Raw genomic sequence first — 17,705 nt, forward strand, 5'->3', positions numbered from 1 at the left:
AAATACATAACAGACATGTCAGTACGATTCAACCCTGTGAGACCCCTGAGGTCAGTGCCCAGTGGTCTGAGAGTGGCACAGAAAGTGTAAACAGTGAGAAGCAGCTTATAGTCACTAGGTGCAGCACAGTGCCCGATGGTCGTTGGAATGCTGCATCCAATGCAGTTTTTAAAACCAGGTTGTATAACTTCTTTATTCATAAGTGCCTTTAAAGGTTCAGTGTGTAGAGTTTAGTGACATCTAGTGGTGACGTGGCATGTTACAGCTGAATACTCCTCACCTCACCCTCCCCTTCCAACATGAGAGAGAACCTAGGGTAGCCTTCAGTTGTCATAAAAACTCAAAAGGTGTTTAGTTTGTCCAGTTTGAGCTACTGTTAAAAAACATGGCGGCCTCCGTAGAGAAGATCCGTTCCAGGAGTAAATATAAAGTATTCTAATATAATGGGTCCATTCTAGAGTAAAATTAACAACAATTCGTACAAGCCCACCCCTGGGCCCCCCCTCTGGATCTGCCCTGCCTGATATGCATGGGAAATATACCCAACAGGCCTAGTATATGTTTGCAGGAAGCAGCTTCAATAACTTCTAGGCTACAAACAGATTTTACCAGCCTCGATTGATTATTTTCTGCAAGGCATTTTAATTTTTGAATCACAGTCTGAATCTGCAGTCTATTTTACGATATTTGTGCACGCCACTACAATACACATATTTTCATCATTGTGCATGAAAAAGAACAACATATTGGAATGAAAGCTCCATTGCCTGACAGCTCCTTATGGCTAAAACAAAACTAAAATCCCTGTTAAGCGTAGGCCTCTCATGGCACAAGTGCTTAATTAACAATTGTCCCAGCTGGAGACGTCAATGTGCCACTGGCAAGTCTCTAACTGTCAGAAAGAGAGAATAATACAGTTCAGTCCTTCACTGACAGACATGAAGACAAAATGAATGGTGCTTCATATGTTCAGAGACACTGTTTTAATTAATGTACGTTAGACCCTAAGTCTACAACAGTGAAAAACTACCTATTTATTTCTGCATATTTTACGGATCAAACACAGTTAGTCTGTCAGGCTGTCCACTCTCAGGTAGTGTACAATTCCTAACTCCCCCACTAGGACTAACATATACCAGCCCCAAATATATGGCCATAACAAGAATAGCTATGTGCTGGAGCTATTGGGGGCTTTACGCTGTTGTTGCCACACAAAAGTCAAATATTAATACTAGAAAAAATGCCAAAACTAAAGTAGTTACTTCATTTTATTGCTCGTTCTACCTTGCTTTTTTTATTGCACTGCTGAGCTGACCGGTTTCTTCTGGTCCAACACGTTTCATGTACTGTGGACCCTGTCCACATGACAAATAAAACTTGAAACTTGAAAAAAATACTTCTAATAATACTCACCCTCATTATCATCGCCATCATATAAATATTATTATGGTATTCGTTATTACCTTTATATTTCTTATTATTGAGACAAGAAGAGGAAGAAGAAACAACCCAATAACCTGCATTAAATTTTTTTTATAATAAGCCAATCACTAGTCTGTCGTTGATTGGTGACTGGTGACATCTAGCGGTTAAAAGTGAGACACAGGAGCAGCGTCAGCTGGAGGATCAGTATGAGTTGCTGTGTTTTGTGTATGTGTGTGTTTTCTTTCATTGACACTTTACTTATGAATGAATGTTGCAACACACCGATGCTGCTGGTTTGTTCGTGCACGTTCGTTTTATGAATCCCGAGCAATACCAAGTCTTATTTTGAAGGGATGATGATCCTCTTTCATTGACATCGGGCGACACAATAATTGCAGCTGCGTAATATCAATAACACAAAGTGAAATGCAGTGTGTGTCTTCGTCTTCATCCCCCCCCCCCTAAAAAAAACTCACAACAATTCGCTGTGACACGCGACCAGCTGGCTACGTCAGGCTGCGCACGTTAGCATCTGGCGCACGCAGGGTGGAAGTGAAGGGAACCGCTCACTTATCCCTCACGAGCTCTTTGCCAGCCCTGGGAGATCCCGCAGATACTTGACAAATGGCGCAAACGTGTCCCTGAAGCGAGCCTGGCGCATCCCGAGCGGCGCAAAGCGGCTGTCAACTTGCAAACCCAGCCGGTTAGCCGGATGGCTAGTGGTAACGAGCCGCCGTGCATTGTCGGACAATCGGCTAGCGACGCTCCGGCTAATGCGCCTTTAGCCACCTCGCCGTCACTGACATCCCACCGTGCGCTGGCGACACGACATGTCTGCGTAACTTTTTGTCCGCCGGACACCCTGTCGCTGCAGGATTTCCACAATGGGGAGCGAGCGCAGCAATTGCAGGCCGCAGTTCGGAGACAATAGCAAGCTAACCCAGCTAGCGAGCTGCCGAGGCTGCTTAGCCCGCTAACGGCTCGTCTCGCCCCGGGTGCGTGTCTGGAGCCGCACTGAGAAAAAAAAAGAAGGTATGTGGTAAAAACCTAGCCCGGCTCTGCCTCTTGACACTGTGTGGTCTGACTTCGCACGTGATCAGTGGGGGGGGAGACGTTATAAGATCTGTAGGAGCATCAGTTAGCGAGCAGGACAAACTTTGTTTACTTATTGTTGCCTCAAGTACCGTTAGCTAGCTCATTATTAGCTGGTTAACTTCAAGCTAGCCAGTCATTGATCCAGGTGGGGGAGAAAAGTTTGAAAAGACGCAGAGGTGTAGATGTAATAAAGTTCAGCCGCAAGTGGTTTGAGAGAAGTCCCACGAGGTAAACATCCAAGTATATTATTATATTACTGTTCTTATGTGAGCACCTGCCATGACAGGAATAATACTGTTAGGTATAAACAAAGAGTTTCTCTGCCATGATTTCTTCTGATATAAATGCTTAGTAAGCTCTGTTGATTTGTTTAATTCTCGTTCAGTGTATTCTCGCTATTCCAGCATTATAATTTCAATGGAGGGCTGTTGTTTGCAATATCAAATTCACCATAGTTGACACCTGTTACCCCTTTCTTAGGTGTCTGCACTATGGAGGAGGAGGATATGACGGAGCAAATCACAGCAACTTGTAGCCAACCCCTGTTCCACAATCCAGACCTAACCGTGGCAGACCGGGGCCCAGCACCCTGGCATCTCAGCTCCGACCTGGTGTCAACCGAGGAGTGGCTCAGTAATGGCACCTGTGAAGTAGAGACAATGGACCACCCGGCTCAAAAGAGTGACGACATGTCCGAGTTTTCGAACAGCGACCTCTCCCTGCCCGAGGTCTGCATTTCCACCAACAGCAATAGCCCCGAGGAGGAGAATATGAACCACGAGGTCCAGCAAGCTTACAGGATATTCACCTGCTTTCTGCTGGACAAGCACAAAGGGATCGCCGGCCCGTTCCTCCATCCCGCGGGGCACCAGGAGGCCCAGCACGGTATCGGAGGCGTCCGGGGACGGGGTCAGGCGCAGCTCAGGCAGTCCATGTGTTTGCGGCGGATGGAGGAGAAGTTCACCAGCCAGGAGTATGGGACAATAACAGAGTTTGTTGCAGACTTCAGGCTGATGTTGGAGAACTGTTATCGCAACCACGGGGTGGACCACTGGATCTCCAAACAGGCTCAAAAGCTGGAAATTATGCTGGAGCAGAAGCTTACATTACTGTCCAGGTAAACATAGTGCAATTACATTGTTGACCGAATAGTTTAGCTGCTAAATGTTCAAAATCACTACACAACTGTAATTATAGAGGACCCCAATGGTGTTTTCTATGTAATGTGCATCAGTTTAGGTTAATATACATATGACCAGGCCACATATGACGATCTGGAAAAGGTACTTTCATCATAAATATTTGGTAGGTTCAGTTTTTGAAACAGAAGTAGAAGATCTATTTCCATAATTCTACTCTGCATAAATACAAATTGTCCATAGTACATTTATAATTATAACATTAGTCATTATTATTCTAAATGAATGAATGCGAGTCTGTTCTTCAGCTTACATGATCCTTTTTTTGTTAAAAAGTTACATGGATTACACCATTAATGTGGACATTGACTGTTTATTACAATTAATCCTGAAAGCTTCTTCAGAGCACCGTTAATCACATTGACACATCTGTTTCTCCTCCCATCTAACAAACAAGGACGCTGCGAGAGAAGACCACCTTGGCAGTGACCTCTAAAGGTCGTTTTGGTGCTGAGGAGGAACGTGGATCGGGGGGCACCTCCACGAGAAGGAGACTGGCGCCTCGGAGCCTGGCTACGATCACTGTTGGTGGGCATGAGTCTATCATGGTCCAGAGCTTGCGGCAAGAGGAACAACAGAGGGTCAAGGAGGAGAAGAGGTTAGTGAACACATATTTAAGACGGAAAACTAAAAGTCGTGTCACAGATTGATTGTTTACAGTGTCAAATATTTTAAAAAAAATATTTAAATGTGCTGCAAAAATAATATGTTTTCTTACTTTTCAGGCAACGTGAGCTCGAGAAGAAAGAAGCAGAGGAAATGTCCGCCAAAGAGGTGGAAGAGTGGGAGCAGACCTTATTGTCACAGGCTTCCCCCCACACTGTGGATGCACTCTGGGAACTCCCTGCCATAGGGCATTTCCTCTGCCTGGCTCAGAGTGCTCTTAACCTCCCAGAGATTGTATTTTTTGAGCTGGAGCGTTGTTTGCTGATGCCTCGCTGCAGCCTCCTACTCTCCAAAATCATGTCTTCCCTGCTGTCCCCTCCCCAGCGGAGGGCCACTCTATCCCGGCGGCCTGCACTGCCTTACCGCCGCTGGGAGTCAGAGCTCAGGCAGAAGGTCATGACTTGGTATAGAGTTGTAGGTGCCTCGCATGATCAGCCAGGTCGGGCTGAGCAGCTGGGACTCTGCCTCCAATTTTTCAGCACCCTCGGGGAGGTGAGCCCTATGGAGGAGAATCCTTTTCACTTGCTGCCGTTCTACCAGCGAGTGTGGCTTCTGAAAGGCCTGTGTGACAATGTGTATGAGACACAGAAGAGTGTGCAGGATGCTCTGCTGGCCCAGCCTATCCATGAATGTCGGGAGTCTATTTTGGGCTATGACAGCCAGGAGAATGCTTATATACATTTCCCACACTTTTGTGGGGCAGACTTGAGGATCTACTGCCAGAGCCCCAGCGCACCCCCGGCCTTCCCTTTCCCTTCTGTATGGGTAAAAAGGCTCGAAATGGAGCCAGGGTCAGAGGGAGAGGGGTCGGATGGGATGAAGGCTGAAGGAAACGAAAGTGACAGGGAGTGGTACGGACGCTCTATGGACACAGGAGAGTCTGATGATTTCGGAAAGGGGAGAGCAGAGACATTTGGCCTTTTCGAAAGGGAAAATGGGGAAGAGAAGGAACATAAAGGTTTGAAATTCTGGTCATTGAAGAAGGAGGAGGGGTCTGAATCAGGGTCCTCTGATGGAGACTCCTGTAAAGACTCTAAATTGGACTTAAAAATACACACTAACTCCGTAGCCCTTCCCTACACCAGCCCAACTAGAAGATGTGGTATGAAAATACCTAGAGAAGAAGAGACAGTAGAGTTGGAGCATCAATCCAAGAGATTGAAACGGAAGAGGGGCTTCTCATTGTCCTCAAAGCGTACCATTGATGCAGATACACAGGAGCCCTGTCTGAGTGTAGGGGAGCACAGCTACACAGGAAGGTCTCCCGCTCGCTCAGTGAATCTGGCCTCTCCAACCAAACTGGTGGGTCTTAAAATTGAAGGAGAAAGTCCCAGTCAGGGATGCAAAAATACTTCCTGTATGCAGTGTTGTGAAAGCAAAACAGGTAATGCTGAGTCAGAGGGGCGTGGGTGCTGCTGTGGAACACCAGGGTTAGTTTCACAGGTGTCTTCTGAGAGTACTCGGAACTCAAGTGAAGAGAGGGCGAGCGACAAAATTTGGACTAAAAAGAAAAAACAGCGGAAGAAAAGGCGAGGGAGGGAACAGCTGCCGAGGGTGAAAGAAGAGCACATGCAGCTGCAGCACGAGGACAGGGTGAGGCTGTGCCCAGCTGAGGCTGCCAAGCCTGCAGTGCGGCGAGTCGCCACAACAATCAAGACAAAAGACGGGAAGAAAAAACATAAAACAGGTGAGAAAAAAAATTCTGCAATTTTATCAGCTTCAAACTTCCTTGACATTTGGGATAGTTTCTATGTTTTCTTAATTATTCTGTGTTAGTTTTTTTAAATGGTAACTTAAACCAAGGATGTTGAATGTTTGGTGATTGTATCGGTTTTCTTTTTGACAGGGAAAGATCTAGAATCTTCAAAGAACATTACAGATGAACCTTCAGTTGAACCATCCTTCAAGGTAGTCACCACCATGCTAAAATATACATTCATCTCTAGTATGCATATGGAGGTCTGAGTCTGCAGCCGCAGGGTTGGTGTTGATCGGGCCCTTTGCCGCATGTCCTCCCCATTTTCTCAATCAAAAGACACAAAATATCTTGAAAAAATAATGATAATTCTATAACAGATTTAAAATCTTTATTTAGGCCTATCCATTCTTCTGCCCCTTTTTTCCTGTCTCTCTCTCTTTTATTAAGATATTATTACACGTACTTGGTTTGTTATTTCTCCTCTGCAGTTGGTTTGCACCAGTCTTCAAGAGTTGCGAGAGCTGATAAGTAAGACAGAAGATGAGCTTGATGACTTGGAGAGCAATAAGAAGAGACTGGTAGGTGATAATCCCAGTTATGTCAAGACAATCTCCTAATCCCTCCTGTATTTAATGGAAAATACAATATGATCACATATTTTCATACTGATGACTTATTGCTAATATTTCTTTTACATGTTTTTGCCAGCACGGTAGGTGGTATAATCGGAGAGAAGCAGTAAAGGACCTCCACAGCACTCTAATCCGACTACTGAATGAGCTCTCACCCTGGGAACCCAAACTTGTAAAGGCCTACCAAAGGAACAGGTACAACTCGTTTTACATTTAAATGATCATAAATCAGAATTGCAAAAACATCTTTGATGAAGCTGGTCTTTGTTAGATTTTGTTATTGTACTAAAAATAAAGTCCTGTTATATCTTTATTTTCATGTTTCTTCATCAGGCTTCGTTTGAAGAAGGAATTTGATGATTTCAAGAAGCACCCCGAGTACAATAATTTTGTGCGTGAGGAGTGTGTTTCATCATCATCATCAGAGGAAGATGAAGAGAGGGATTTGGGGAAGGACATGTTTTCCCTCACAGATGTTTATAGAAGATCAGAAGAGGAAGACCTGGAACATGTGGTACCTAGAGGTCTTTGGAGTGGAGGTAAAGTCATTGAACTAGAATCTTTGTGTTTTTGTAGTAAAAACCACTGTGCCCTTAAGTGATTGTATTTAATTGTCATTGAGGAATTAAAATACATATCAGGGCATTCCCCAGTCAGCACCAGTGAAATGTTTTCTACTCTGAATAGTGATGTTTGCTAATCATTGCCCCAATGTCAATTCAGTAGACCTTGCCCAACCCCAGTCCCTATGTCTCTGTTTGAACTGTATAGATGACCAACTGATCCATGCAACCCTAATAGACATCTGTATTATATTCTCAGCAAGTACCAGGGGTTTTGTGGCTGACTCTGGTGGAGAATCCGTGGCGACCTACACACCTCCCATCCACCTGAAACAGCCTCTGTCCAGCACGGAGACAGGAGTCGGTCTGCTACCAAGAGTTCAGGCTGGCGGCAGAAACACTGCTTCTACTGCTGACTCTGTGCCACCGTCTAGATCTGAACTGATCCCATCAAATCAATCCATTGACTCAAACTCGGCATGGGCACCAGGGTTAAAAGCCCAGACTCCGCTGCCACTCAGACCCACCATTCTCCACCCCACCACTGGATTACCTAAGGGCTACACGCCCATCCCCACCCTGCTGGCTAAGAGTGTGGGAAACAAAGTGACCTTAATGAAACGGCCTGCTGATGGTTCAGGGTTCAACAATATAGACAGACAGAGCAAAGGGTCTTTGTTCTCCCTGCCTGCCTCTGCAATGGTTACGACAAAACTCTCAAAAGCACAAACCTCTAAATCCAGTTCCCAGCAGTTCTCACAACAAATGCAGCCGCAAGGACAACAACAGACACAGGTACACAGACAGCCAGGAATGGCCACAGTGACGGCAGCTCCTCTCAAATCGCCGCAGGCCAAACCAACCCAGACTGTCCCAGTTAATCCTGTCATGAACCACAGCACTGGAGAGAAAGGCCTGCAGCAAGTGGTGATTCTAACGTCGAATATTCTTTTTCCCAAAGCTGAAGACAGGGCGCCGTTTTTACATCAGCATCAATCAAAGGACATCCAGTCCCCGGTTTCGAAAGTGGCCAGCCCTTTCTGTATTTCCACCAGTGTGCCTGGGTTCACCATCCCTGAAAACAGAATCCCTGTTCAGCAAGTGGCTCCCTTAAAAGATGCGAGGACAGTAAGAACACCCTCTCCTTCTTTCCCCCCTCGTCAGCAACAGGGGGTCCTGAACAAGAGGGCACATATCTGCAGCCCCCAAGCCAGCTCACCACACGGTGTCATGCCAAACCTCTCACCCATCAGGTCTACTTCCAGTGCAGTTTCTACTGAGCCTCTTGAATCTAAAGAACTTAAGCAGGAGCTCAAGACCGTGTGTATCCGTGACTCGCAGTCAATCCTGGTAACAACTAGAGGGGGCAACACGGGCATCGTCAGAGTTCAGTCATCCTCAGTCCACGGTGGGCTTGGCTCTTTGCCCGCCAGTCCAGTCATCACCATCTCACCTCAGTTTAAAGCCTTCCTGGTATCCAAGTCGTCAACGGCGTTTTCTCCATCTCCTCCGGCTCAGACGTCCCCTTTCAGCATCCCGGCAGTGACGAGTGTCTCAGTGGCCCCACCTCAGAAGCAGGATCCCTCGGTTTTAAAGACTCTTTCCACTCTCACATCCCCCATGCACACTGCAGTCACTGGTAGCATTCCCATTGCAGTCCCAGGAAGCCAGACTACAGCTACTTCTGTTGCTCTAAGTCAAGACTCTTACACCTCAGCTTGTTCTACAGCTGCAAAAAAGATTGGCCAGCTAGCGCAGACAGCCGCCGCTGCTGCTTCACATTTTCAGACTTCATTGGTAAAAAATACTGTCGCTGTCCCATCACTGAGTAGTTCTGGTGTTCCCCAAGTTCTCACACAAGCAGAAGTCAGCAAGATGGGTGTAAAACGGCTCAGTACAGATGAGCGATCCCAAGTAACTAAATTCATCCTGGTCACTCCCTCCTCAACCCCCACCTCAACTGTAGCTTTATCAAGAGGCACAACCTCTTCCACAAAGTCACCTACTAGTTCCAGAGTCATGTTTATCAGCCAGCCTTCAGCCACATCTTCCCCCACCTTCATGGGAAGCATTCCAAAGCAGGCGATAGCAGCAGCAGCCAGTGGACAGCAGCTGACCACTTCATTACCCAGTCAGACTCTAAAGATGGGATCAAGCCCTGCTCAACACATCAGCAGTTCAGCATCGCCCATGGTCCAGAACATCAGTCTGCCCTCAGGTGGGTTTGTATGATGTGATATTTTTACCAGAGTTCTCATGACTCATGAATTTTGTGTTTGATTCAATATATTAATTTGTGCACGTTAACTTCATACTCTACGTAAAGAAATGCATTTGTTTTTTAGGTGCTGCTGTATTGAATGTTGTCATTGTACTTTTAAGTAAATATTAAGCAAATCAGCAAATGTTTAAATATATACATTAATGTATGACATCGGGCTATACGTAATAAGCCTATGTCCAACCTTTAAAACAAGGATTCACTTAGAAACATGGAAGACTATTTGCAAATATTTATATATTTAAAATGATGCTTTGATAGGCAGTTTGTCAAAATGAAAGTATTACTGCAGGAACTTTGCTGTCAGAGACGAGGAAAGCACTCAAGACAATAGTCTTATCTCAAAAACTTAATTTTTATAAGACCAAAACCCATCTCATCTTGTAATACGCAAACCCCAAATACAGCCCTATTATCAATTTCAAGCTCTTGAATTAAATGTTTAAATAATGTGTTTTTAGGGGTTCAAATCCAGTTGTCAGGAAAGACGACAACCATTGGACAGACCATTGGTGCCCTGTCACGTTCTCCTTCCAAGAGCACTTATCTCTCAGATACAGGCTGTCCCACAGCTGCCACCCATGGACTGGTCCCCGTCACAAATATCATCACACCCTGTCCTGCACAGCATGCCCCTCACGCTACCCTGACCACCAGCTCTCCACTCCAGGGTACCGCTTCCTTCACTATGCTCTCCCAGACAGGCATGTCCACATCTGCTGCAGCCACTCTGCCCACAGGAAACACGATCCAGAAACACCTCAGTATGTGCGCAAGCGAACCACCCAGCAGCACTCCTGCTCAGGTAAACACTACTGTGCAGAGTAGTCCAGCTCAAACCTCCACATCCCCTCATGTCCGTCAGCAATCCTATATCCAAAGTGGCATTGGTGAGAAAACTTCCTTCTCATCTTCCTCTCAACTTGTTCAAAATTATAACCATAAATCCATTTCCTCAGCAACAACCACCAGTCCCCCATTCTCCACCTCTTCTACTGGCACAATCCAGCAGAGGGTAGTCATCAACACGTCTACACCCCTTGCAGCTGGCACGCAGATCATTCTTAACAATGCACGCTTTGTAGTCCCTCCCCAGGGTTTAGGTCCAGGCAGTCATGTCCTTATCATCTCTAGCCCTGCACCACAGCAAGTGCCTACTGCCAGCGTTACCAGCACTGGAGCATCAGCACCTCCCCTCGGGGCAGGCCATCTCACTGTAGCCCCTCAAGCGCCAGTTTTACCCCAGTCCCCAGCTAGGCTACCTGGTGTACCAGCTGTGAGTTCTCCTTTTGTAACCTGCTCACCTGCTGTTGGTCCTACACTGTTAGCAACCACTCCCAATGTCAAACCAGTTCAACTAACAGCAGCACCTGGCCTCGGCTCAACAATGTCACACAGTAGAACAAATGTGTCTGCTCTGCCTAGCTTGTCATCGGTGCAGGCCGGTCACTTTGCATCATCTCCTTTAGGTTCACCCACTCTGGTCTCACCCCCACCAAGGCTGGGCAGTGTACCGTCTCTATTCTCCCCAGTGGTTACTAGCGCCCCTGCTTTTCATTCAGCCCTGGCTCCATTTAGGTTACCTGCAGGTACAGCCACGCAGGCTAACTGTTCAACCACAGTCTTGTCTGCAGTAGCACACTCACTGCCCAGATTTTCAGTCCCTCTTTCATCCCTGTCAGTTTTACCCAGCCCATCAGCTGTATCTCTGTCTAGTCCTGTCTTACCAGTTCCAACGCCCATGTCCTCTGCCGCAGCTCCTCTGATAACAGGCACACCTCTGTCTTCTGTTGCTGCCCAGCAGTGTCAAAGCATAAGGTCTCAGCAGGCAGCCGTTAGAATGGTTGAATCCTCCACAGCTCTATCACAGGCTTTACTGCACACGGGACTAAGCAACACTTGTTTCAGAAAGCAGGTGCCTGCACTCATGCAACCTGTGCTTGCTGGCACACGAACACAAGTAGTGCCAACAGTGGCTGTCCCACCAATTGTCAGCACTGTATCTAGGATGCAAACGCTCCCAGTTGCTACGGTCCCACCAATCGGAAGTACTGTTACTACCTATGAAACAGCATTAGTGGGGACAACGCCTCCATCCAGCAGCACTGTAATGATCACTTCAGCTCAACCACTAACATCAGTGAAGACAAACGCCACCATCCACCCACCTGTCTTTCTGACCAATCCAGCACTTGGAAAGCACTCTTTGCAGACATCCGCCTTGGGTTTTCATACCAACGTAGCATCCAAGCTACTAATTAGTCCTGACGGGGCTGTTCTGAGCACGGCTCAATGCCAGGTCAATCCGACAGAGCTGCCTGCCTGCCCCAAACCTCTGGATGCACTGCTGGTTTCCCCCAACAGTTCCCGCGGAGCACTACTCACACATGATTCCTCTTTTCTGCCTCCGCAGGCAGACACAAAGTGAATCAGTCATATCCATCGCTTGTATTAATCCTGGGATTAGTTAAATAACTGTTTTCCAGCTGTAGTTTGATTCATAATTTACATTTAGGACACAGTAGGTCTTACTCTGGTTAGATCATCTTCTAGGTAAACTGTATACTCAATCGAACTTACTGGAAATGTATACTGTGATGGTTTACTTAAGTGGAAAAAGTTGATGTTGCCCTGATGAATGTTATAGACTATTGACTTTCCTCTTTTTTCACCTAATGGCCAGTAATGACAACTGTTGTAACAAAATGAGTAGAAAATGGGATGTTCACTAATTTCAGCTCAAGTTTTTTTAAATACTTTTCATTGCAATTGGACACTGCTTCAGTAAGTCATATTTGGGATACTCTTCATTGGTTCATTCATTGGTATCCAGATTTAGTCACGTTGTCCTTTTTTCAACTAGTTACAGTTCGAGAACTACATTTTACTTTTTAGAAATATAAATAAACCGATAGAGGACTTTGTACAACCTGTCTGCGCCCATATAAAGTCACATTTATTTATTTTTACCATATAGATTTTTCAAAAGATATTTACTAGATACACTTTCATTGAAAATTGTGGACGTAATTGCATGGAAATAAACAATGCGACTGTCCCCAGCAATTGTGTTGTATGGCTTCCTTACGCAAAGACTCCTCGAGAAATCATCTTTTATTGTTTATTGAAAGCACCTTGACTATATATACATTGTGTCTTCATACACGGGAGTGAGTTTACAAAGTGAGAGATTGTTTTACCAATGGATATTTAACTATAAAGCATTAGGAACTATATTGACAGTGACATCAGGTTATACAGGAGAAGTTATCAGACAACAGATGAAGTGTTCTCCGTTATTTTCCGTTCTTCTTCAGACGTCTGTCCTTCAGGGGGAATAGGGAGGAGGCATTGGGCCCGTGGAAATCTTTTCATAGGCTGGAGGAGCGTTAGGGACCTGGAGACGAGAAGCACGAGCACATTCAAACATAATGGGTGCAAGTTTAGAACGAAGATCCCACACTCTGTCTGGGTCATTTTTTTCTACTTGATCTCCTGTTGTCTTCAGTAGCAGATAATTATATCAGATACAAAATCTACAATTTTAAACTGCGAATTAAGCATCTCTATTTGACGTAGACTTTATTCAACCAGTCTTGAACTTTCTACTGGTAGACTCTTACGACTCTGCTGCAGTGGAAAAAGAAAAGAAAGGATGATCAGCACCATCTCATATGATCTGAAACCAGCCCTCCACACCACCCTCTTTCTTTTCTTGCGCACACAACCGCATACCTCCCTTGGGAATGAAACATTTTAATACCTAACCCACGTCTGGTGACACAATAATCTCTCCTTCAGGCCTCCATTCCGTCAGCCTCACGTGCTTTACACTGTGTTCAGAGCCCCGAGGCTTTGTGTTGAACAAGCAACCTCAGTCATGGAATTTGGGTTGCACCCCCCCCCCCCAAGTGACTTCTTGAAGGGTCATTTAGAAAGATAGGCAACATTATTTCCTGGAAGTCCATCCATCTATTTATTATTCTACATAAATGTTTCCCCCTTGGCATTCAAAACGCTTGTGTCACGTAAAAGGAGGATGTAACGGAGTAAAGTTCCTCACCGCAGGTCGGAGGCTGCCAAAGTCGGTGAGAGCCATCTTGTTATCTGCGGAAGGTCCTGCCTCGGAGTACTGGCCCCTTGTGACACCTGGTGACCTCGATCTGGGGCTCTGCAACGGAGAGAAGGATGTGTGAAGAGTTGAGGGGAAAGAGGAGAAATGAACAGAGTGATTAAATAGACAAAGAGAAAGTCACAGTGAAATGTTATATCTGAGCAAAGATCAGAATAAGATATTTGACGAGTAAGTTAATTGTATCTTATTTAGTGTGGAAGTGTGGAAATCACTTTATAGCATTTGATATCTGATTTTAATTTGTTAGAATGACAGACAATTCATCATTTGAAGCCTAAAATCTGAAGGCCAATGTTTTTGTGATGTTCTCACCCTGATTAATCTGTAGCCGCTCCTCTTCTTAAAGTACCAGCAGCCCAGGATGAGCAGAGCTGCCAGGATGACCACCAGCAGAGCTATTCCCACTGCCCTGGATTACCAAAAACATACACAGAGTTTAAATTCATGGCTTTTACAATATCAACAGCAATATAGTTATGATGACCAAGATGTATATCAGAATACAAAAATCTCTGGTTCAATCAAAGCAACGATTCCTGAGTTCAAGGGGGAAAAAAGAGACATACTCCTCAGCTCTGACAAATCCTCCTCTGCTGCTGGCAAAATAGATGTTGAAGTCTCCGCGAGGCATTCCGTCTGTACGATTGCACCGCATCAAGCTAGAAATCTGCAGAAAATCACATTACACATCTAATCAAATACAATGCAATAACACTGTGACTATTTCAAAGCCTTCGTATTCTTCCAGTGGGTCACATCATATTTGTTTTCATAATGTAAATGGGTATTTATATATAATCTGTCGTGTCAGGGTGTGAAAACAGCCTGCTGTACTGGAGAATAAATATAAAATATAAATATAAATATTTGTTAAGAACAGCGCTTAATTAATTATTCCAACACCAGGTAGCGTACACTGTACATCAGAAACCATCACACCTAACCACCATGGAGCTGTTGAACATGTTTGTAATTGTTTTAATATAATGGAAATATGCCAACTGATAAACAAAACATCATATATATCCATAGCCTATATTAAAAAATGTATGTTATTGTATTTCTTTAAGATTGAAAAAGGAAAGCCCACATGAAAAAGTGGCAAATCAATTCATACATATTGTCACAAATGAATGTTTTTTTTATGTCTAAATTAGGTTTCCCTTGGGGTTTTTCATTGGTTAACATGGTGACAAAAGTAAATCTTCATTGTCAAGATTGCAAATCAACAGTTTGTGACAGAGACATAAAATACCAATCGGAACATAAACCTTATCAATATTTCACTAGTGTCGTCTTGCAGCAGCAGATGGAAAAGAATCAATCACTGCTGCAGACAACATATATTACAGCATCAATTTGTCCCATCTGGTCAGATAATGTCAAGCTACTCAGAGCTCAGCTGACAATAATGTTTTAACAAGTGGGTTAATTCATTGCACAGTGCAAAAATATTCTAACCCCCCTGATTAAGTCCACTGCAGAAGAGAAAAGAAAAACAACATCTTACCAAATTGGATAATTAGATTGCAGAGAATAGTTCCTCTGATTGGGATGGCTTCTCCAGAACAACAAAAAGAAAGACTGCCTCCTCCGAGCTCCGAGTTGTTTCAGTCCTCAAATATGCTGCCTCGGTGTGCCGGAGAGCAGAGAGGGGCAGAAACCCCTCATGACCGTCACGGGTTAGAGGCTCATGGTTAAACCCATTGAAGCAGAGTAATTACCGTGAAACCCTGCGGTCCTGAAATGCAACAGCTCCTGACACAGACGTCAGCTGCTTGCTGGTCATATAAAAAAACAGTGTGTGTGTGTGTGGCATTGTTATTCATGAACTACAGTAAAGGGCCAATATTACTTTAATTCAGTATACAAGGCATAAACGTTTTGTTAATTTATACAGCAAACACAAGCTACAAGGACATTTTATGGTTGTTTATTTATAATAGAGAAAAATAACATCAAATAATGTTTTATTCTCTTCTGATAGATACATTTCTTTTCAGTATTCTCCATATAGGAATACAGAAATGTGCCATCTTTGCAAAAGTACACATTATACTTTACAAAATAAATAATCACCTTCAAAACCAATTTAAGGTCTCCATCTATTTAGGTGGTCAGTACGAATGTACTCCTATGTGTAACATATGGAATAAAAGGTTAATGAGAAATAAAAATAATAATTTTATGTCAAATCAGGGATAGTATAGTTTTTTTTAAACGAATCCCACAAAAACATTTGCTAAACAAAATTGTTCAACTGTCCATACAGTGATTTTGCTCAGTAGAGATTTTGACGAATGAATAAACATTACAAAGTAAATTTATAAATAAGGACATACTTCAAAAACACAAATGAAGAAAGAGAGAGTGTTTGATTGTCTGTGTCACCAGTCAGGAAACTATAAAGACAAGCTACCTATATGGGGCAGTTCAAGTTAAAGCTGCAGAACGTGAGAGCTGCTTTACTCCTCATTCAGCCCTTTTAACTTGGTAGGGATTCAAAAGTAATGTGCAAATGGGGTTGTAAACTGTTACTTCATTTTCAGTAGAGGCTGGTGACGGCATCTTAATTGGCCCACGTTGGATTCAAAGGCTCCAAGGCTGCCTTTGCTTCTGAATTAAGTCCAGCATTGGTTGATGTTGAGGTATTTCTATTTTTAAATAAACTTGACATCAACAAACGTCACTGCAGAAACCTATATTTTCCAAAAAAGCGACTTATTCTTAGTTATACACATTGGTTCTTACTGTTCTCTTTTGGATTTCATCACTGCTCCTGGGTCCGAACTGTTAATATTTTCCTAATATGACCAAAGTTTCAGCAGGACAAGATGGCAGTCAGACAAAAAATTTAAAAAGAGGCAAGATACAGCAAAACGTTTGTTTTCACTGCTACTAGAAATGTTTCACTTTTCTCCACAAGAGGGGGATGAAAGCCAGCCCATGCAACTGATTTAACTTGTCCATAGCTGATGTTTTGCACTTTTAAAGACTAAAAGATGAATGGGTGAAGGTTTTTCATTGGTCTACCTACATGTGCACAGACTCCTACCTTCCTGAGTAACCTGGATCATGTGAGAAGGCCTAGGAGGAGGGTGACTTGCAGCCTTGGGCAACATCTGGTGTTGTAGGTCAGCTGATGTGATGGTGTGATGTCAGGACTCCAAGCACACCTCACATTAATGATACTTGACATGAAAAAAAAAAATGGTTGGAAGCTTAGGGGTTGCTGTTTAGAGCTTAAAGCACCAGATCTAAACACCACAGACACTAATGATGCTGAACCTAAAGAGGAGATGATTTTTATTATTTGATTTGATCATTTTACCTTTTATTAGTAACTTTCCATTATCTATTTACAACAAACACAAACAGAAGGAAAATTGACAGGCACTGACAGACAGTGAGGCCCTATTGAAATTGTAATGCTTATTATTATTATTATTTTGCAGGCAAATTAATTGGCTTTTTGAGGGCTTTAACATGCACAAATTCTTACCAAAATTTGCAGAAAAGTAGAAAGTGGTGAAAATTGATGTATTCTGGAGGAATAACCCAGTAGTGTTTAACCTTGGCTTCTGATGCCTTACAAGAATCACAGTGTGGGACATTTAATTTAATATAATTCAGAGAATTCATGCAAAACCCTCTAGTTTATATTCGGCGATCAAATAAATATAGACATATTGTTCCCATCAACTAGCACAAGGAGTAAGGGTCACTCATTACTCATTAATCAAATCAAACCTCTGGCCTCCTAAACTTTTACTTTGAAGGTGAGCTGTCCCTCTGTCCCCCTCTGGATGTCCTCGTTCAAGTTTAGCTTCTCAGGTTGACTTCCACTTCATGCACAGACCAGGTGAGGCCTCACTACTGCACGAATCTACAACAACAACGTATCCCTGGATCTTTGCTGCTTAATTTCCATGCAGTCTGCTGCTGCTTGTTTCCATGTGATGTCCATATTCTGCCCCCTGCTGGCTGCTCTTGCTTGGTTCGTGCAGCTT

General features: G+C 44.0%; 2 protein-coding genes across 3 annotated transcripts; one reads left to right on the forward strand and one right to left on the reverse strand.

Annotated features, from left to right (window-relative positions):
* Positions 1-1,946: 1,946 nt before the first annotated feature.
* On the forward strand, positions 1,947-12,626 carry LOC128424910 (uncharacterized protein KIAA2026). 2 transcript variants are annotated; one of them, XM_053411349.1, is made up of 10 exons: positions 1,947-2,457; positions 3,001-3,637; positions 4,117-4,317; positions 4,445-6,072; positions 6,232-6,293; positions 6,573-6,662; positions 6,793-6,911; positions 7,050-7,255; positions 7,539-9,497; positions 10,022-12,626. In XM_053411349.1, exons 2-10 carry the CDS (start codon positions 3,012-3,014, stop codon positions 11,986-11,988), a joined length of 6,858 nt encoding a protein of 2,285 aa, XP_053267324.1. In that variant the 5' UTR covers positions 1,947-2,457; positions 3,001-3,011; the 3' UTR covers positions 11,989-12,626. The 2 variants fall into 2 exon arrangements, with proteins under 2 accessions (XP_053267324.1, XP_053267325.1); XM_053411350.1 differs by lacking the exon at positions 1,947-2,457 and adding an exon at positions 2,578-2,748.
* A 94-nt stretch (positions 12,627-12,720) lies between these two features.
* Positions 12,721-15,337, reverse strand: mlana (melan-A). Its single transcript, XM_053411351.1, has 5 exons — positions 15,206-15,337; positions 14,262-14,362; positions 14,008-14,104; positions 13,624-13,731; positions 12,721-12,957 (listed from the first exon to the last, which is right to left on the reverse strand). Exons 2-5 carry the CDS (start codon positions 14,348-14,350, stop codon positions 12,889-12,891), a joined length of 363 nt encoding a protein of 120 aa, XP_053267326.1. The 5' UTR covers positions 14,351-14,362; positions 15,206-15,337; the 3' UTR covers positions 12,721-12,888.
* Positions 15,338-17,705: the final 2,368 nt, after the last annotated feature.

This window comes from Pleuronectes platessa, chromosome 19, assembly GCF_947347685.1.
Source record: "Pleuronectes platessa chromosome 19, fPlePla1.1, whole genome shotgun sequence".
In the NCBI taxonomy this organism is placed as follows: Eukaryota; Metazoa; Chordata; class Actinopteri; order Pleuronectiformes; family Pleuronectidae; genus Pleuronectes; species Pleuronectes platessa.